The 22,016-nt window shown below is 43.6% G+C and overlaps 1 protein-coding gene across 1 annotated transcript in view; it reads left to right on the top strand.

The window, feature by feature from the left end:
- Positions 1-22,016, top strand: part of LOC106576112 (conserved oligomeric Golgi complex subunit 5) — a 104,411-nt gene that overhangs the window by 72,083 nt on the left and 10,312 nt on the right. Inside the window, 4 exon segments of the mRNA XM_014153003.2 lie at positions 1,360-1,564; positions 8,883-9,044; positions 9,205-9,304; positions 20,512-20,622. Of these exon segments, the coding sequence (XP_014008478.1) occupies positions 1,360-1,564; positions 8,883-9,044; positions 9,205-9,304; positions 20,512-20,622 (578 nt within the window).

Genomic DNA, 22,016 nt, shown 5'->3' with positions numbered 1-22,016 from the left:
CAGTAAGTGTGCCATTTCAGCAGAAGGGATAAATGTCAGTAGATGTAGAGGTGAGTAAAAGAGAAGTGTGTTTGGCTCCTGTGGTGCTGTTAACTCTATTTTCACACAGCAATCTGTGGGCCGCCTACCTATAGCATCTTTTGACTGCATGTGGAACTGTTTCTAAAAACTCTTATAGGCGCCGTTGTCTTTTCTCCTGCCGAGATCTGTATCTAATGCCCTGGTGGTGAGAGACTCGAGAACATTGACTGATAGCAGATGACATGAAAAGGATACTAAGGGAAAATGTGTGCAACACAACCTACACAAAGTGTTCCCTTGGCAGGTTAAAGAAAGAGAGAAGTCGAGCTATGATCCAGTCACCGTTGCACTAATCATTGTGTGTGTCTTTACCATGTCGTAAAGCCCACAGCAGCCTGCCTTGGATGAATCAGTGTCTATTGATCCGTGCTCTAACACAGTTCAGTGTTATCACCTGTTAATGACGCTCCTCATTCACTCTCACTGGTCAATACGGAGTTCACCCGCACAGGCCCAGTATATCTCTCTTTCCTCCCTCTCTCTCTGTCTTTGTCTCCCTGGCTCACACTCTCTCTCTCTCTCTCTCTCTCTCTCTCTCTCTCTCTCTCTCTCTCTCTCTCTCTCTCTCTATCCTTCCTCCGTCTGTCTCTGTGCCAGTGCCCCCCCACCCCTCCAAATATTTTAATATTTTTAATCTCTTATTCTTTCTCTTATGGTGAAATAACCTATGGTTCTATTAGCATATGGAAATATACGAATTAGAATAAATATACAGAATGTAAAATACTATATGCACATTATCCTTTCTCCTCCTGTAAACGAGAATATGAATTTGAGTAGTGGATATGAATGTTATCTATGCACATTATCCTTTCTCCCCCTGCCTGCGCTGCTCCCTCCAGACCTCATTAGAGCCTGAAAGTACTTCAGTTCAAACCTGTATAAATCATTATAAAACGCTATATTATGCATTCACCAAATTAATCTACATTAAAACAATCTGCATATCGTCCCTTAACGAGCAACTAATCACTCGCAGGAAAATGAGCAGGAAAATGTCACCGTTTATTTTCTGTTCTTTTAATCAGGATAGTCTTTCTGTTTCAGTCTCATCCCTTCATCCATGCTCTAGTCTGGTAATCAGGGATAATGTGATGTTTCTAGTTCACGGGAGCAGAAAGACTATTAGTGTGCATCAAAGCAGATGTTTACCTTTGCAGTCATTAAAACACAGAAGGTGACATTTTACGGCTCCACTCTCCTGCTCGTCCTCCTTCTCATCCTTCTCTTTTTGTGACCTCCTTCTCACCCCCCCTCGCCGTCTCTTTCTCTCTCCAGCCTCATCCTTCCTCAAGCAGGCATTAGAGGGAGAGTACCCTAAGCTTCTCCGTCTCTATAACGACCTGTGGCGTAGGCTGCTGCAGTACAGCTCCAGCATCCAGGGTGTGATTTCGAGCAGCGCAGTGCTGGACATCGCCATGGACCTGCCCACCACAGAGACAAACAACCAGGACCTCTTCACACATGCCAAACACGACTACAAGTGAGTCTGAAGTGAACATACAGTTGAAGTTGGAAGTTTACATACACTTAGGTTGGAGTCATTAAAACTCGTTTTTCAATCTCTCCACAAATGTCTTCTTAACAATCTATAGTTTTGGCAAGTCGGTTTGGACATCTACTTTGTGCATGACACAAGTAATTTTTCTAACAATTGTTTACAGACAGATTATTTCAATTATAATTCACTCTATCACAATTCCAGTGGGTCAGAAGTTTACTTCAACTGGCTTCCAGTTGAAGCTCGCATCCGCTACAAGACCATGGTGATTGCCTACGGAGCTGTGAAGGGAACGGCACCTCCATACCTTCAGGCTCTGATCAGGCCCTACACCCAAACAAGGGCACTGCGTTCATCCACCACTGGCCTGCTGGCCCCCCTACCTCTGAGGAAGCACAGTTCCCGCTCAGCCCAGTCAAAACTGTTCGCTGCTCTGGCACCCCAATGGTGGAACAAGCTCCCTCACGACACCAGGACAGCGGAGTCAATCACCACCTTCCGGAGACACCTGAAACCCCACCTCTTTAAGGAATACCTAGGATAGGATAAAGTAATCCTTCTAACCCCCCCCTTAAAATATTTAGATGCACTATTGTAAAGTGGTTGTTCCACTGGATATCATAAGGTGAATGCACCATTTTGTAAGTCGCTCTGGATAAGAGCGTCTGCTTAATGACTTAAATGTAATGTAAATGTAAATACACTAAGTTGACTGTGACTTTAAACAGCTTGGAAAATTCCAGAAAATGATGTCATGGCTTTAGAAGCTTCTGATAGGCTAATTGACATCATTTGAGTAAATTGGAGGTGTACCTGTGGATGTATTTCAAGGCCTACCTTCAAACTCAGGGCCTCTTTGCTTGACATCATGGGAATATCAACAGAAATCAGCCAAGACTGTAGACCTCCACAAGTCTGGTTCATCCTTGGGAGCAATTTCCAAACACCTGAAGGTACCATGTTCATCTGTACAAACAATAGTACGCAAGTATAAATACCATGGGACCATGCAGCCGTCATTCCGCTCAGGAAGGAGACACGTTCTGTCTCCTAGAGATTAACTTACTTTGGTGCGAAAAGTGCAAATCAATCCCAGAACAACAGCAAAGGACTTTGTGAAGATGCTGGATGAAACGGGTACAAAAGTATCTATATCCACAGTAAAACGAGTCCTATATCGACATAACCTGAAAGGCCGCTCAGCAAGGAAGATGCCACTGCTCCACAACCGCCATAAAAAAGCCAGACTATGGTTTGCAACTGCACATGGGGACAAAGAGCGTACTTTTCGGAGAAATGTCCTCTGGTCTGATGAAACAAAAATAGAATTGTTTGGCCATAATAACCTTCGTTATGTTTGGAGGAAAAAGCGGGATGCTTGCAAGCCGAAGAACACCATCCCAACCATGAAGCACGGGGGTGGCAGCATGTTGTGGGGGTGCTTTGCTGCAGGAGGGACTGTTGCACTTCACAAAATAGATTGCATCATGAGGATGGAAAATTATGTGGATATATTGAAGCAACATCTCAAGACATCAGTCAGGAAGTTAAAGCTTGGTTGTAAATGGGTCTTCAAATGGACAATGACCCCAAGCATACTTCCAAAGTTGTGGCAAAAGGACAACAAAGGCAAAGGTATTGGAGTGGCCATCACAAAGCCTTGACCTCAATCCTATAGACAATTTGTTGGCAGAACTGAAAAAGTGTGTGCGAGCAAGGAGGCCTACAAACCTTACTCAGTTACACCAGCTCTGTCAGGAGGAATGGGCCAAAATTCACCCAACTTATTGTGGGAAGCTTGTGGAAGGCTACCCGAAACGTTTGACCCAAGTTAAACAATTTAAAGGCAATGCTTCCAAATACTAATTGACTGTATGTAAACTTCTAACCCACTGGGAATGTGATGAAAGAAATAAAAGCTGAAATAAATCATTCTCTCTACTATTATTCTGACATATCACATTCTTAAAATAAGTGGTGATCCTAACTGACCTAAGACAGGGTATTTTTACTAGGATTAAATGTCAGGAATTGTGAAAAACTGAGTTTAAATGTATTTGGCTGTGGTGTATGTAAACTTCCGAAACATTAGAGACTAGACTACCGTACTCTCTCGCTCCTTTCTCCTTCTTTCTCTCTATCTCTTTTTTATTTCTCTCTCTCTCTCTCTCTCTCTCTCTCTCTCTCTCTCTCTCTCTCTCTCTCTCTCTCTCTCTCTCTCTCTCTCTCTCTCTCTCTCTCTCTCTCTCTCTCTCAGCTAACTTGTTGCAGTATGCAGTCTGCCTCTTCACATCCTACTCACACTGATCGAATGGTTTGGGATGAGTCTCTCTCTCTCACACACACACACACACACACATACACACACAGCCTTACCTCAATTAACCAGTGTGGGATTGTACCCAGCTTGCTGTGATTGACAGAAATCATTTCAGTATGAAGATTCTCATACACACGCACACATTCCGTGATGCGTGGTGAATCTCAGAATGTAAAGTCTCTCTATATTCTGCTCCAGCAGTACTAAAGCCGTAGGAGAGTTTAAACACAGGAGACCAGTAGCAATTAAAACAGGCCACAGAACCGGTCACAGCCAGCACACTGATTAGTATGCATGGATGGAGCAGAAAGTAAACGTCCATTAAACCTGCTATATTTTAGAGTGCTCGGAGGAGAGTGTGTGTGTTTGTGTGTGTGTGGGCAGAGTGCCAGAAATAGTGAAAGAAGGGAGAGAGATGAAGCTTTTCCAAAGGCCTCCAGTGTGAGTATAAGAAGTGTTTGAGTGCAGACATGGAGGAGAGTAGCTATCTGACCAGAGAAAGCTATATAGCACCTCTCTGAGGAGAGACAGGGCTTTGTAGTGGAGAGAACAGAGAACGGTTGAAGGACAGTTGAAGAAAACGATTGATAAAGGAACGTCAACATCAGAGTTTTCTGGAATCCTGTTAAAGCAGACTCACCCTCCCATCGCCCTGGTCAAAAGTAGTGCACTAAATAGGGAATATGGTAGGGCTGACCTAATTTAGTCGACTTGTCGATAGGCTGTCGGCAGAGATTTTTTTTTTTCTTTTTTCGAACGGTGGCACACGAGACGCCTGTCTGAGTGGACTAATCCATTGCAGAGGCTGCGGGGATGGCACACCAGTATCACCAGGAGGACATTTACCTGTCTGAGTGGACTAATCCATTGCAGAGGCTGCGGGGATGGCACACCAGTATCACCAGGAGGACATTTACCGCTAATTCCTATCATTTCTAATCTTGTTACGGTCATTTCTGTTGATGGATTCAAAATATTCTTAATATTGCAGTTTTACCGTTGTCATTGTAGGAGTGCACAACCTAGGCTACACTTGTGAGGAAAAGTTTGGGTTTATTTCATTCCATTTACAAGTTATTAATTGTCTTTTGTTTGGAGTGCTCTTGTCAACCTTGAGTAAGGACACACACCAGATTACACATAGAACTAAGCTACCTGGCCTGCGCACAAATGTAGGCTTATAAATGTAACCATTAGGGGATCTGATAGTATTTCTGATTGTCTTAACTCATCATCACTGTGGAGCTTCTCAAATAATTTTTTTCTTCGACTCAAAAAGCAAGTAATCAAAGTCTGTTTTTACATCCATTGAGAATGACAATAGTTCCTCAATGTAGCCTATTGGGAAAATCTTTCCAGCTCTCTCTCTTTCGATAAACACTCAGCGTGAAAGGGGAAAAAATGTCATGCGCTGGTGGATCCGGTGGAAATGTCCTAAAAAATACCTACCTGATTACTTCTTATCCATTGTGCAAATATCCTACAGCTGTGTTTGTCTCTCAAGAGTTCACATATTTTATACAATGTTTCAAGTTTGCTAGTGTGAGCTTCAGGCTGGATCCAAGTTAATAGTTGATACAACGTTTCAAGTTCCTTGCAGACAAGCCAATGTGATTTATAGGATATTTATTTTTATCAGGATGTGGTCTACCTGCAGGCTGCAATGTTTTTATATGTAGGCTATTTTCACATATTGGCAATAGAAGTTAGTTTTGTATTTGTATCATTTTCATTTAGATATCATTTTGATGAACCACATGAGATATGAAGACTATTAGAAGAGGGTCGGGAACAGGTATTTTTCTTCTCGTTAGGCTATATTGATCTCTTGTTCCCTCTTTAGTAATGTGTGTGTCTTGATTTTTAATTGCAGTGCTTAAAGTATCAGGCAAAGTATCCTGCATACAGTATAGTTGATTTTATTCAAACAATAGGGTGTCTATATTGCACCTATGTGAGAATGCTGTTCATTGACTACAGCTCAGTGTTCAACACCATAGTGCCCACAAACTCATCACTAAGCTAAGGACCCTGGGACCAAACACCTCCCTCTGCAACTGGATCCTGGACTTCCTTACGGGCCGCCCCTGGGTGGTAAGGGTTGGCAACAACACATCTGCCACGCTGATCCTCAAAACGAGGGCCCCGAAAAGGGTGCGTGCTCAGTCCCCCCCTGTACTCCCTGTTCACCCACAACTGTGTGGCCAAGCACGACTCCAACACCATCATTAAGTTTGCTGACGACACAACGGTGGTAGGCCTTATCACCGACAACGATGAGACAACCTATAGGGAGGAGGCAGGACAACAACCTCTCCCTCAATGTGAGCAAGAGAAAGAAGATGATCGTGGACTACAGGAAAAGTCGGGCCGAACACGCCCCCATTCACATCGATGAGGCTGTAGTGGAGTGGGTCGATAGTTTCATGTTCCTTTGTGTCCACATCACCAACAAACTAGAATGGTCCAACCACTCCAAGACAGTTGTGAAGAGGGCATGACAACACCTTTTCCCCCTCAGGAGACTGAAAAGATTTGTCATGGGTCCCCAGATACTGAAAAAGTTCTGCAGCTTCGAGAGCATCCTCACCGGTTGCATCACCACCTGGTATGGCAACTGCTCGGCATCCGACCGTAAGGCAGACGGTAGTGACGGTAGTGAGTACGGCCCGACTTTTCCTGTAGTCCACGATCATCTTTTTTCTCTTGCTCACATTGAGGGAGAGGTTGTTGTCCTGGCACCACACTGCCAGGTCTCGGACCTCCTCCCTATAGGTTGTCTCATCGTTGTCGGTGATCACTGGGGCCAAGCTTCCTGCCATTCAGGACCTATATACTGTACTAGGCGGTGTCAGAGGAAGGCCCAAAAAATGATCAAAGCCTCCAGTCACTCAAGTCATAGACTGTTCTCCGGAGCACCAAGTCTAGGTCCGAAAGGCTCCTTAACAGCTTCTACCCCCAAGTCATAAGACTGCTGTTTAATAAAATGGCCACCCAGACTATTTGCATTGACCCCTCCCCCCCTTTGTTTTTACACTGCTGCTACTCACTGTTTATTATCTATCCTGCCTACATGTACAAATGACCTCAACTAACCTGTACTCCCGCACATTGACTCGGTACCGGTAGCCTCTGTATGTAGCCTCGTTATTTTATTGTGTTATTCTTTTACTGTAGTTTATTTAGTAAATGTTTTCGTAACTGCATTGTTGGTTAAGGGCTTGTAAGTAAGCATTTCATGGTAATGTCTACACCTGTTGGATTTGGCGCATGTGATTTTATATGTGGAAAAATACACGTGGAAATATTTTGAACAATCGATTGGTCAAAAGAACGGACGACTCCGTCAACCAAGATTTTTAGAATAGGGTGCCATTTGGGACCGAGACCCTCTCTACTGGGTGAACTTCAGGCCTGACATATCCCTATCCTGCCTGTAGATGTCTGGAATAAGCAACTATATTTGTGACAGATGCAACAACCTGAGTGTTTGTTTAAATTGCGTTGGTATGGCTATGTGACCAGACAGGTGGAAATGGCTCCTGTACACTCTAGCGTCTGTCTATAACTGCTGGAGCCTGATATGAGTCACACATTAACCCAAAGGTGTGGAGCTCCAGGCCCAGCCAGGGGCCCTTGCTGCTCCCTGTTTCCCAGTAGGAGATCCTGTCCCTGGGTACTCAGGCTACAGCGCCTGGCCCCGCTGGTTTTCCCTCTGGCACTCAGTCAAGCTGAGTCAGTGTTGATTAACCAAGAGTACATGAGAGCAGACCCAGGTTATCTCCCTGACTCCATTAATTCTCTTTCTCTCCCTCTCTCTAGTACTCTTTTCTCTCTTGGGTCCCTCTTTCCATCCCGCTCTCTACCTCTCTTTCATTTCCTTGCTTTGCCTGTCTCTCTCTACCCCATACCCTCGTTTTCTCTCCATCTCTCTGTTTGCTCTCTGATGTAGAGCTGTCAGCCTGTGTGTTTTGTGTTGTCTCTGTGTTTAACCTTGTAATTACGGGTGCTGCTGTGGGCCAAATTACCTCTGTTACTCAAGGTGTCTGTTGCTGTGGTAGGGCACTGAAGAGAGAGGGAGAGAGGGGGCTGAAGGGATGGATAGTGAATGGAGGGAGGGAAGAGAGAGGTGTGTGTGAAGAAAGGACAGAAGGTACACTAACAAGCTGATAGAGAACTGCACAGACGGATAAAGTGAGGGAGGAGGATGGAAGGAGGTAGTGTGAAAAAGCCCAGACGTAGAAGTGACGGGTGGGAAGAGATGGATGAATCGTCGGGTTGACACGGAGGGATAAGTCAGAGGAGAGGGTGATGAGATGGAGAACAAACATTGAATGCACATTTGCTCGTGTGTGAAAAGCACTCGTCGTCATTGTCATTATTCTCATTTAGCTACCTTTCAGTTAACGAGAGAGCACCATTAATCAATAGGCGCCCTGTCTGGTGAATTATGGTGCATAAATGACTGGCCAGATGAACCAATGTTTGGAGCGCTGTTGGAGAAGTGTGTGTGTGTGTGTGTGTGTGTGTGTGTGTGTGTGTGTGTGTGTGTGTGTGTGTGTGTGTGTGTGTGTGTGCAAGCATGCGCAACCCCATATTCAACCTTGTCCTTTGACGCCCCTACAGGCTGCTGTTTGCTTGGGTTTCTCCACCTCTTCCCCATTTCATCAGTGTGAGAGAAAAGAGAGAGGGCAAGGGAGAGAGAGAGAGTTGGAAGAGAGGGTAGCCGTGCCTGTCACTGCTGATGTCTTTATCTCGCTCCAGCGGCACAGACGAGTCCACTGTGCACTCGCTGTGGGTCTAGATCAGTGTGTTTGAGATGTGTAAATAGACAGAGAATCTGGCCTCTAGGCATGTTCCGAAATGTAGAACTTTGTTTAAAACGAGGAAAATAATTAACCATCAATGTATATTGTATGTAAACATAAGTTAAATAACCTGTGTGTGTGTGTGTGTGTGTGTGTGTGTGTTTGTGTGTAGTCCAGAGAAGGCTTTGAAGGACTCTCTGCAGCCCTACGAGGCAGCGTACCTCTCCAAGTCTCTGTCTCGTCTGTTTGACCCCATCAACCTGGTGTTCCCCATGGGGGGACGTAACCCCCCCTCCCACGACGAACTGGACAGCATCATCAAGACCATCACCAGGTACACACCCACACAAACACTGTTCTCCAATCAGGCAAAATTCTCAGAAAAAAAACTGAAATATTATTTCTTACATCTGTTTTTCATCTCACTTTTTTTTGCTGATCCTGTTCTTTCCGATGTCCTACATGTTATATTATTATGTGTGTGTCCTCCACAGTGAGCTGAACGTGGCGTCGGTAGACACCAGTCTGACTCTGGCGGTGGTCAAGAACGCTGCCAAGACCGTCCAGCTCTTCTGCGTCAAGTCTGAGCAGCTGGTAGGTCACCACAACAACCAATTGTCCATCAGTCAAACCCTGTTCTGTGGCTAAGTGGCAGCCCTGTGTGTCAGTGGGTGCAAGGAGAGGAGATGAGAGGGGAGGAGGAGAAGAGAACAGGAGAATAGAGGGGGGTAGAATAGTACAGACCGGTCAGAGCTTGTCTCTCTCAGCCCATTGTCGTCAGTGTTCATTCAGAATTTCCCTGATGGTCATCATCAGTGGGCTGCTTGGCTAGTCCGATGAGGAAGGTTACTGAGGAGGCTAGTGGCCGGGTTAGTGACCCATAGGGCTCTGGTTAAAAGTAGTGCACTATATATAAGGAATAGAGTGTCATTTGGGACACAGCCACACAGTGTCTGAGTGGTTCCTCCTGCCTACTAATGTAGTCTTCAAAAGGTAGAGTTGACCTGAACATTAAGAAATAAAACATGTGTAGAGACAATCTCTCCACCCTGGCTCTCAGTCTTGATTATATAGTGGACTAGAAGTAAACCCTACATCCCTAGGAGCCCTGCGTCTTCCAGCTCTTCACATATGTAGGAGCTGTATCTACTGCGCTTTGTTTCGGGACAAACTGGATCACTCAGCGTTCCAGTGCGGCAATTGTTTGCTTGCTGAGGATTTTAGGCTTGAGGTGGCTTTCTTGATCACGCAGGTCGCCAGCCTATGTAAGAAACTGGATCGAGTGGGGCTTCTCCATCTGTCGGAGGCCTGCACCAGGCGCCGGGAGCAACGGGCTCAAGTTATCCTGCCTCTCGCCCGTCCATAAAGGGTTCTCCAAATCCTGTGAAGCGTGGAAGTGGGTTGATTTCCTCGTCCTTCTCGCCTGCTGTGATTTTGGGCAGCTCTATGGTAAGAACTTTGAGCGTACCTGGTGCAAAAACAATGTCCTGTCCCGGAGCTCTAGTAAATTACATTACTAAGCTGCTCCCGAATGTACTACGTCAGGACATGGAAATCGATTGTATCGTCGTCCATGTGGGTTTTAATGACATTATGAAGGGCAGCTCTGAAGGATTGAAACTGGATTTTAAAGAGCTGATTGACTCTCTGCTAGACAATCATATCTGACCCTGTGCCCTCTCTGAATCGTGGCATTGAACGCTTTAGCAGGATTCTTTCTCTTCTGGCTACGTGATTATTGCATGTAGCCAGAAGGGGGTAACTTTTGTTGACAGTTTCTATACCTTTTGAAAACAAAACTCATTTTATAAGGAGGATGGGATCCACCCAAATCATTTGGGTTTCACGATCCTTTCACAGCATTATAAGGCTGGGTTGAGACAATGACTTATCAATGACCCAAGCGCAGCTGAGTTAATCCCTACCATTGTGACACTGAGTTGTCATAATGCTTCAGCAAATGTACATTATACCAGCGTTGGTAGACACAATGTAAATAACCTCATTTATGTCCCTCTAACTGCCCTGAATGCCTCTGCTGATCCTACAGCTATTGCTTGCAGTAATCATGGGCTGTGAACCAGATTTATACTATTAATATTGAGGTGGTGTGCCCTAGGAGGAAGTCCACGGTGTGCAGCTCACCCTGCACTAAGATAAATAACATGAGCACATCTACTTCTGCTAAGCTTCCCATTAAAGCAATGAAAACAAGTAAGCATCCCAGAAGAAAAGTGCTCAAAATAGCCCACGTTAACGTATATAACTTAAACAAGTTCCAGAAATCAATCATTTGCTAGTAACAGATGACATTCATATTTTGACTGTCTCTGAAACTCATTTAGTTAAAACCTTTGATGATACAGTGGTGGCAATACAAGGTTATAGCATCTACAGAAAAGACAGAAATGATAATGGTGGAGGTGTGGCTGTTTATATTCAGAACCACATTCCTGTAAAGCTTAGAGAGGATGTCATGTTAAATACTGTTGAAGTAATATAGCTACAGGTTCATCTGCCTCACCTAAAGCCCATTCTGGTGGGAAGCTGCTATGGACCACCAAGTGCTAACAGTCAGTATCTGGATAACATGTGTGAAATGCTTGATAATGTATGTGATGTCAACAGAGGTATATTTTCTGGGTGATTTTAAATATTGACTGGCTTTCATAAAGCTGCCCACTCAAGAAAAAGCTTCAAACTGTAACCAATGCAGGCACCTACCAGGGTAGGTCAACCTACCAGGGTAGTTACAAACAGCACAGGAATTAAATATGCAACATGTTTTTATCACATCTTTACTAATGCTGTAGAAATTAGCTTGAAAGCCGTATCCAAATCCATCGGATGTTGTGATCACAATGTAGTAGCCATATCTAGGAAAACCAAAGTTCCCAAAGGCTGGGCCCAATATAGTGTATAAGAGGTCATACAATAACTTTTGTAGTGATTCCTATGTTGTTGATGTAAAGAATATTTGTTGGTCCCTGGTGTGTAATGAGGAGCAAACAAATGCTGCACTTTGACACATTTATGAAATTGCTTATTTCAGTTACTAATAAGCATGCACCCATTAAGAACATGACTGTAAAAACTATTTAATCCCTGTTGATTGATGAGGAATTGAAAAATTGTATGGTTGAGAGGGATGAGGCAAAAGGAATTTTTATTGAAAACATTTTATTTCACCTTTATTTAACCAGGTAGGCCAGTTGAGAACAAGTTCTCATTTACAACTGCGACCTGGCCAAGATAAAGCAAAGCAGTGCCACACAAACACAACAACAGAGTTACACATGGAATAAACAAACATACAGTCAATAACACAATACAAAAATCTATATACAGTGTGTGCAAATGTAGTAAGATTAGGGAGGTAAGGCAATAAATAGGCCATAGTGGTGAAATAATTACAATTTAGCATTAACACTGGAGTGATAGATGTGCAGAAGATGATGTGCAAGTAGAGATACTGGGATGCAAAGGAAGAAAAAAATATATATAACAATATGGGGATGAGGTAGTTGGGTGGGCTATTTACAGATGGGCTATGTACAGGTGCAGTGATCTGTGAGCTGCTCTGACAGCTGGTGCTTAAAGTTAGAGAGAGCGATATGAGTCTCCAGCTTCGGTGATTTTTGCAATTCGTTCCAGTCATTGGCAGCAGAGAACTGGAAGGAAAGGCGGCCAAATGAGGAGTTGGCTTTGAGGATGACCAGTGAAATATACCTGCTGGAGTGTGTGCTCGGGTGAGTGTTGCTATGGTGACCAGTGACCAGAATGTCAAATAAGTCTGGCTGCACAACCGATTGGCAAACGTATTGCAAATTGAGAAATCATGACATAAAGAATGATAGTAAAAAAAACTTTGGAGCACCTTAACTTACATTTTTGGAAAACTCAGCTCCATTATTCATTGAATCAGATGGCTCATTCATCACAAAATATTGATTTTTGCCAACTACTTTAATGATTTTTTTTCATTGGCAAGATTAGCAAACTTGGGCATGACATGCCAGCAACAAACGCTGACACTACACATTCAAGTAGATCTGACCAAATTATGAAAGACAAGTATTGTAATTTTGAATTCTGTAAAGTGAGTGTGGAAGAGGTGAAAAAAAGTATTGTTGTCAATCAACAATGACAAGCCACCGGGGTCTGACAACTTAGATGGAAAATTACTGAGGATAATAGCGGACGATGTTTTCAATTTAAGCCTACTAGAAAGTGTGTGCCCTCAGGCCTGGAGGGAAGCTAAAGTCATTCCGCTACCTAAGAATAGTAAAGCCTCCTTTACTGGCTCAAACAGCCGACCAATCAGCCTGTTACCAAACCTTAGTAAACTTCTGGAAAAAAATGGTGTTTGACCAGATACAATGCTATTTTACAGTAAACAAATTGACAACAGACATTCAGGACAATTATAGGGAAGGACATTCAACAAGCACAGCACTTACACAAATGACTGATGATTGACTGAGAGAAATTGATGATAAAAAGATTGGGGGGTGTTTTGTTAGACTTCAGTGCGGTTTTTGAAATTGTCGATCATAGTCTGCTGCTGATTTTTCAATCTTTACTAACGACTTTGAGTAAAGCCAGTGTGTCTATGTATGCGGATGACTCAACACTACACGTCAGCTACTACAACGACTGAAATGACTGCAACACTTAACAAAGAGCTGCAGTTAGTTTCAGAGTGGGTGGCAAGGAATAAGTTAGTCCTAAATATTTTTTTTACTAAAAGCATTGTATTTGGGACAAATTATTCACTAAACCCTCAAACCCCACCAAAATAGTGGAATAAATAATGTGGAAATTAAGCAAGTTGAGGTGACTAAACTGCTTGGAATAACCCTGAATTGTAAACTGTCATGGTTAAAACATATTGATACAACAGTAGCTAAGATTGGGAGAAGTCTGTCCATAATAAAGCGCAGGTCTACCTTCTTAACAGTACTATGAACAAGGCAGGTCCTACAGGTCTTAGTTTTGTCGCACCTGGACTACTGTTCAGTTGTGTGGTCAGGTGCCACAAAAAGTGACATAATAAAATTGCAATTGGCTCAGAACAGGGCAGCACGGCTGGCCCTTGGATGTACACTGAGAGCTAACATTAATAATATGCATGTCAATCTCTCCTGGCTCAAAGTAGAGGAGCGATCATTACTTGTATTTGTGAGAAGTATTGACATGTTGAATGCATACCCCACAAGACATGCCACAAGAGGTCTCTTCACAGTCCCCAAGTCCAGAACAGACTATGGGAGGCGCACAGTACTACATAGAGACACGACTACATGGAACTCTATTTCACATCAAGGCAGGCAGTAAAATTAGATTTAAAAAACAGATAAAAATACACCTTATGAGGGGCCTCCCAAGTGGTGCAGCAGTCTAAGGCACTGCATCGCAGTGCTTGAGTCGTCACTACAGACCCAGTTTCAATCCCAGGCTGTGTCAAAACCGGCCATGACCGGTAGTCCCATAGGGCGGTGCACAGTTCAACCAGCGTCATCCGGGTTAGGGGAGGGTTTGGCCGGGGGGCTTTACTTGGCTCATCGCATTCAAGATGGATATATACACTGCTCAAAAAAATAAAGGGAACACTTAAACAACACAATGTAACTCCAAGTCAATCACACTTCTGTGAAATCAAACTGTCCACATAGGAAGCAACACTGATTGACAATAAATTTCACATGCTGTTGTGCAAATGGAATAGACAACAGGTGGAAATTATAGGCAATTAGCAAGACACCCCCAATAAAGGAGTGGTTCTGCAGGTGGTGACCACAGACCACTTCTCAGTTCCTATGCTTCCTGGCTGATGTTTTGGTCACTTTTGAATGCTGGCGGTGCTTTCACTCTAGTGGTAGCATGAGACGGAGTCTACAACCGTGCACCAATCTTGGTGCTTACAGCCCAACACCGTGCAGGACGTTTGGCATTTGCCAGAGAACACCAAGATTGGCAAATTCGCCACTGGCGCCCTGTGCTCTTCACAGATGTAAGCAGGTTCACACTGAGCACATGTGACAGATGTGACAGAGTCTGGAGACGTCATGGAGAACGTTCTGCTGCCTGCAACATCCTCCAGCATGACCGGTTTGGCGGTGGGTCAGTCATGGTGTGGGGTGGCATTTCTTTGGGGGGCCGCACAGCCCTCCATGTGCTCGCCAGAGGTAGCCTGACTGCCATTAGGTACCAAGATGAGATCCTCAGACCCCTTGTGAGACCATATGCTGGTGCTGTTGGCCCTGGGTTCCTCCTAATGCAAGACAATGCTAGACCTCATGTGGCTCGAGTGTGTCAGCAGTTCCTGCAAGAGGAAGGCATTGATGCTATGGATTGGCCCGCCCGTTCCCCAGACCTGAATCCAATTGAGCAAATCTGGGACATCATGTCTCGCTCCATCCACCAACGCCACGTTGCACCACAGAATGTCCAGGAGTTGGCGGATGCTTTAGTCCAGGTCTGGGAGGAGATCCCTCAGGAGACCATCCGCCACCTCATCAGGAGCATGCCCAGGCATTGTAGGGAGGTCATACAGGCACGCGGAGGCCACACACACTACTGAGCCTCATTTTGACTTGTTTTAAGGACATTACATCAAAGTTGGATCAGCCTGTAGTGTGGTTTTCCACTTTAATTTTGAGTGTGACTCCAAATCCAGACCTCCATGGGTTGATAAATTGGATTTCCATTGATTATTTTTGTGTGATTTTGTTGTCAGCACATTCAACTATGTAATGAAAATTACATTCAGATGTAGGATGTGTTATTTTAGTGTTCCCTTTATTTTTTTGAGCAGTGTATATACATACAGTTGTCGGAATTTTACATACACCTTAGCTAAATACATTTAAACTCAGTTTTTCACAATTCCTGACATTTAATCCTAGTAAAAATTCCCTGTCTTAGGTCAGTTAGGATCATCACTTTATTTTAAGAATGTGAAATGTCAGAATAAAAGTAAAGAATTATTTATTTCATCACATTCTCAGTGGGTCCGAAGTTTATATACACCCAATTAGTATTTAGTAGCATTGCCTTTAAATTGTTTAACTTGGGTCAAACATTTCAGGTAGCCTTCCACAAGCTTCCCACAATAAGTTGGGTGAATTTTGGCCCATTCCTCCTGACAGAGCTGGTGTAACTGAGTTAGGTTTGTAAGCCTCCTTGCTCGCACACGCTTTTTCAGTTCTACCAACAAATGTTCTATAGGATTGAGGTGAGTGCTTTGTGATGGCCACACAATACCTTGACTTTGTTGTCCTTAAGCCATTTTGCCACAACTTTGAAAGTATGGTTGGGGTCATTGTCCATTTGAAGACCCATTTGCGACTAAGCTTTAACTCCCTGACTGATGTTTTGAGATGTTGCTTCAATATATCCACATAATTTTCCATCCTCATGATGCCATCTGTTTGTGAAGTGTACCAGTCCCTCCTGCTGCAAAGCACCCCCACAACATGATGCTGCCACCCCCGTGCTTCACGGTTGGGATGGTGTTCTTCAGCTTGCAAGCATCCCCCTTTTTCCTCATAACATAACAATGGTCATTATGGCCAAACAGTTCTATTTTTGTTTCATCAGACCAGAGGACATTTCTCCAAAAAGTACGATCTTTGTCCCCATGTGCAGTTGCAAACCGTAGTCTGGCTTTTTTATTGCAGTTTTGGAGCAGTGGCTTCTTCCTTGCTGAGTGGCCTTTCAGGTTATGTCGATTATAGGACTCATTTTACTGTGGATACAGATACTTTTATACCTGTTTCCTCCAGCATCTCCACAAGGTCCTTTGCTGTTGTTCTGGGATTGATTTGCACTTTTCACACCAAAGTACATTCATCTCTAGGAGACGGAATGCGTCTCCTTCCTGAGCTGTATGACGGCTGCGTGGTCCCATAGGGGTTTATACTTGCGTACTATTGTTTGTACAGATGAACGTGGGAGCTTCAGGCGTTTGGAAATTGCTCCCAAGGATAAACCAGACTTGTGGAGGTCTACAATAGTTTTTCTGAGGTCTTGGCTGATTTCTTTTGATTATCACATGATGTCAAGCGAAGAGGCACTGAGTTTGAAGGTGGGCCTTGAAATACATCCACAGGTACACCTTCAATTGACTCAAATGATGTCAATTAGCCTATCAGAAGTTTCTAAAGCCATGACATCATTTTCTGGAATTTCCCAAGCAGTTTAAAGGCACAGTCAACTTAGTTTATGTAAACTTCTGACCCACTGGAGTTGTGATACAGTGAATTATAATTGAAATAATCTGTCTGTAAACAATTGTTGGAACAATTACTTGTGTCATGCCAAAACTATAGTTTGTTAAGAAGAAATGTGTGGAGTGGTTGAAAAGGGAGTTTTAATGACTCCACCCTAAGTGTATGTAAACTTCCGACTTCAACTGTATATATGGTACCAGTCAAAGGTTTGGACACACCTACTCACACCTACTATTTTCTACATTGTAGAATAATAGTGAAGACATCAAAACTATGAAATAACACACATATCAAATCATGTAGTAACCAAAAAAGTGTTAAACAAATCAAAATATATTTTAGATTTGAGATTCTTCAGTAGTCACCTGGAATGCATTTCAATTAACAGGTTTGCCTTGTTAAAGGTGCATTTGTGGAATTTCTTTCCTTCTTAAAGTGTTTGAGCCAATCAGTTGTGTTGTGACAAGGTAGGGGTGGTATACAGAAGATGGCCCTATTTGGTAAAAGACCAAGTTCATATTATGGCAAGAACAGCTCAAAAAAGCAAAGAGAAACGACAGTCCATCATTACTTTAAGACATGAAGGTCAGTCAATACGGAAAATTTCTATAACTTTGAAAGTTTCTTCAAGTGCAGTCGCAAAAAACCATCAAGCGCTATGATGAAACTGGGTTTCATGAGGACTGCCACAGGAATGGAAGACCCAGAGTTACCTCTGCTGCAGAGGATAAGAACATTAGAGTTACTAGCCTCAGAAATTGAAGCCCAAATAAATTATTCACAGAGTTCAAGTAAGAGACACATCTCAACATCAACTGTTCAGAGGAGACTGCGTGAATCAGGCCTTCATGGTCGAATTGCTGCAAAGAAACCACTACTAAAGGACACCAATAATAAGAAGAGACTTGCTTGGGCCAAGAAACACGAGCAATGGACATTAGACCGGTGGAAATGTGTCCTTTGGTCTGAAGTCCAAATTTGAGATTTTTGGTTCCAACCGCCGTGTCTTTGTGAGACATGGTGTGGGTGACCGGATGATCTCCACATGTGTATTTCCCACCGTAAAGCATGGAGGAGGTGGTGTTATGGTGTGGGGTTGCTTTGCTTTGCTGGTGACACTGTCCATGATTTATTTAGAATTCAAGGCACACTTAACCAGCATGCCTACCACAGCATTCTGCAGAAATACGCCATCCCATCTGGTTTGGGCTTAGTGGGACTATCATATGTTTTTCAACAGAACAATGACCCAACACACCTCCAGGCTGTGTAAGGACTATTTGACCAAGAAGGAGAGTGATGGAGTGCTTCATCAGATGACCTGGCCTCCACAGTCCCCCGACCTCAACCAAATTGAGATGGTTTGGGATGAGTCGGACCCCAGAGTGAAAGAAAAGCAGCCAACAAGTGCTCAGCACATGTGGGAACTCCTTCAAGGCTGTTGGAAAAGCATTCCAGGTGAAGCTGGTTGAGAGAATGCCAAGAGTGTGCAAAGCTGTCATCAAGCCAAATATATCAAGCCAAATATATTTTGATTTGTTTAGCACTTTTTTGGTTACTACATGAATCCATATGTGTTATTTCATAGTTTTGATGTCTTCACTATTATTCTACAATGTAGAAAATAGTACAAATAAAGAAAAACCCTTGAATTAGTAGGTGTTCTAAAACGTTTGACCGGTAGTATACATATTTCCTCAGTTACCTTAAGTAACCGGTGCCCTCGCACATTGACTCTGTACCGGTATCCCCTGTATATAGCCTCACTACTGTTATTTACTGCTGCTCTTTAATTATTTATTACTTTTATTTTCTATTTTTTACTCAACACTTATTTTTCAAAAAACTTGTTAAAGCATTGTTGGTTAAGTTCTTGCAAGTAAGCATTTCACTGTAAGGTCTACACCTGTTGTATTCGGTGCATGTGACAAATACGATTTGATTTGACAAACACAGACATACTCAGGTGTGAACAGGAAGCTACTTCAGGACTGGTATCCTGACACCTTTCTGTGCGCGTGTGTGGGCACGTGCATGTCATGAATGCCAGCGTGTTTGTGTGTGCGCGTCTGCCATCCACACAACTACACTCTGAGGCATTAGTTAACTGTTGCTGTGTCATTTTTAGACCGTTGCTATGGCACCACTTTGCACATGTTGTCTGAACTCTTGCTTTTCTTTCTCTCTCTGTCTTCCTGAGATGGCCCTAATTACTCTCTCTGTCTTCCTGAGATGGCCCTAATTACTCTCTCTGTCTTCCTGAGATGGCCCTAATTACTCTCTCTGTCTTCCTGAGATGGCCCTAATTACTCTCTCTGTCTTCCTGAGATGGCCCTAATTACTCTCTCTGTCTTCCTGAGATGGCCCTAATTACTCTCTCTGTCTTCCTGAGATGGCCCTAATTACTCTCTCTGTCTTCCTGAGATGGCCCTAATTACTCTCTCTGTCTTCCTGAGATGGCCCCAATTCCTCTCTCTCTGTCTTCCTCTCTCTGTCTTCCTGAGATGGCCCCAATTCCTCTCTCTGTTTTCCTGAGATGGCCCCAATTCCTCTCTCTGTCTTCCTGAGATGGCCCCAATTCCTCGCTCTCTGTCTTCCTGAGATGCCCCATATCCTCTCTCTGGCTTCCTGAGATGGCCCCAATTCCTCGCTCTCTGTCTTCCTGAGATGGCCCCAATTCCTCTCTCTGTCTTCCTCTCTCTGTCTTCCTGAGATGGCCCCAATTCCTCTCTCTGTCTTCCTGAGATGGCCCCAATTCCTCTCTCTGTCTTCCTCTCTCTGTCTTCCTGAGATGGCCCCAATTCCTCTCTCTGTCTTCCTGAGATGGCCCCAATTCCTCTCTCTGTCTTCCTGAGATGGCCCTAATGCCTCTCTCTGGCTTCCTGAGATGGCCCCAATTCCTCTCTCTGTCTTCCTGAGATGGCCCTAATGCCTCTCTCTGGCTTCCTGAGATGGCCCCAATTCCTCGCTCTCTGGCTTCCTGAGATGGCCCCAATTCCTCTCTCTCTGTCTTCCTGAGGGCCCTAATTTCTCTCTTTCTGTTATCCAATCAGCACTCTGTCTATGGTGTGAAGGTTCAGATTACTTCCAGATCATTCCATTCCCAATGTTATTTTCAGAGCTCGTCTATGACTTTTCCTCCTATTTTCTCCACTCCACTCATTTGTAGGTATGATGAGGATTAGATTGTGTGTGTGACTAGCTTGTTATCACCTCTGAGATGAGTGGTGGTGAGGTGTCCCCATCCGCCTGTGGAACATGGCCTGAAGACAGCAGAAACTGCTACTACAGCTGGATCCTGGTTCCTGCCACATTTCTGTGTGGCCCCTCCTCGCTCTGCTATAGCAGTGGGAGCTGGCGTCTGGCTCCTGTGGGCCCTTGCTCTCACTGATGCTGTGTGTCTGCTGAGTACTACTGGTGCCCTGACTTTTCTCTCTCTCTTCCCTCCAACTATTTCTCTTTCTCCCCGCTCTCTCTCTCTCTCTCCTGCTCTCTCTCTCTCTCCCCCGCTCTCTCTCTTCCTCTTTCTCTCCTTCCATTCTTCTCTCACTCTGTGTTTCTCTCTAGCTGTCTACCCAGGGGGATGCCAGTCAGGTGATCGGGCCTCTCACAGAAGGCCAGAGGAGGAACATAGCGGTGGTCAACTCCCTCTACAGACTATACTAAGCTGTTGCTAAGGTAACACACACACACACCAATACGCTCACATACACGTATACACACACACCATCACACACATTACGCTTAGCTTGCACTATGTTCTTTTTACATGTCTACCTTGTTTTACACGTCCACATCATGTTTTACATGTCTACCTTGTTTTACACATCCGCATTATGTTTTACGTCTACCTTGTTTTACGTGTCTACCATGTTTTACACCTCCACATTATGTTTTACATGTCTACCTTGTTTTACACGTCTACATTATGTTTTACACATCTACCATGTTTTACACATCCACCTTGTTTTACACGTCCGCATCATCTTTTACACGTCTACCTTGTTTTACACATCCACCTTGTTTTACACGTCCACATCATGTTTTACATGTCTACCTTGTTTTACACGTCCGCATCATGTTTTACATGTCTACCTTATTTTACATGTCCGCATTGTTTTACATGTCTACCTTGTTTTACGTGTCTACCTTGTTTTACACGTCCGCATCATGTTTTACACATCCAACTTGTTTTACACGTCCGCATCATGTTCTACATGTCTACCTTGTTTTACACGTCCGCATTATGTTTTACATGCCTACCTTGTTTTACGTCTACCTTGTTTTACATGTCTACCTTGTTTTACACATCCGCATCATGTTTTACATGTCTACCTTGTTTTACATGTCTACCTTGTTTTACACATCCGCATCATGTTTTACATGTCTACCTTGTTTTACATGCCTACCTTGTTTTACGTCTACCTTGTTTTACATCCCTACCTTGTTTTACACATCCGCATCATGTTTTACATGTCTACCTTGTTTTACACATCTACATTATGTTTTACACATCTACCATGTTTTACACATCCACCTTGTTTTACACGTCCGCATCATCTTTTACACGTCTACCTTGTTTTACACATCCACCTTGTTTTACACGTCCGCATCATGTTTTACATGTCTACCTTATTTTACATGTCTGCATTGTTTTACGTGTCTACCTTGTTTTACACGTCCGCATCATGTTTTACACGTCTACCATGTTTTACGTCTTCCTTGTTTTACACATCTACCATGTTTTACACATCCACCTTGTTTTACACGTCCGCATCATGTTTTACACGTCTACCTTGTTTTACGTCTTCCTTGTTTTACACATCCGCATTATGTTTGACATGTCTACCTTGTTTTACACGTCTCCCTTGTTTTACACGTCCAAATTATGTTTTACACGTCTTCCTTATTTTACACGTCCGCATTATGTTTTACATGTCTACCTTGTTTTACACGTCCGCATTATGTTTTACATGTCTACCTTGTTTTACACGTCCACATTGTGTTTTACACGTCTACATTATGTTTTACACATTGTGAAAGGCCGTACCTATTCACTGACAAAATCCTAG

The sequence above is a fragment of the Salmo salar genome, chromosome ssa17, assembly GCF_905237065.1.
Source record: "Salmo salar chromosome ssa17, Ssal_v3.1, whole genome shotgun sequence".
Classification (NCBI taxonomy): domain Eukaryota; kingdom Metazoa; phylum Chordata; class Actinopteri; order Salmoniformes; family Salmonidae; genus Salmo; species Salmo salar.
This window is presented reverse-complemented; position numbering and strand designations above follow the sequence as displayed.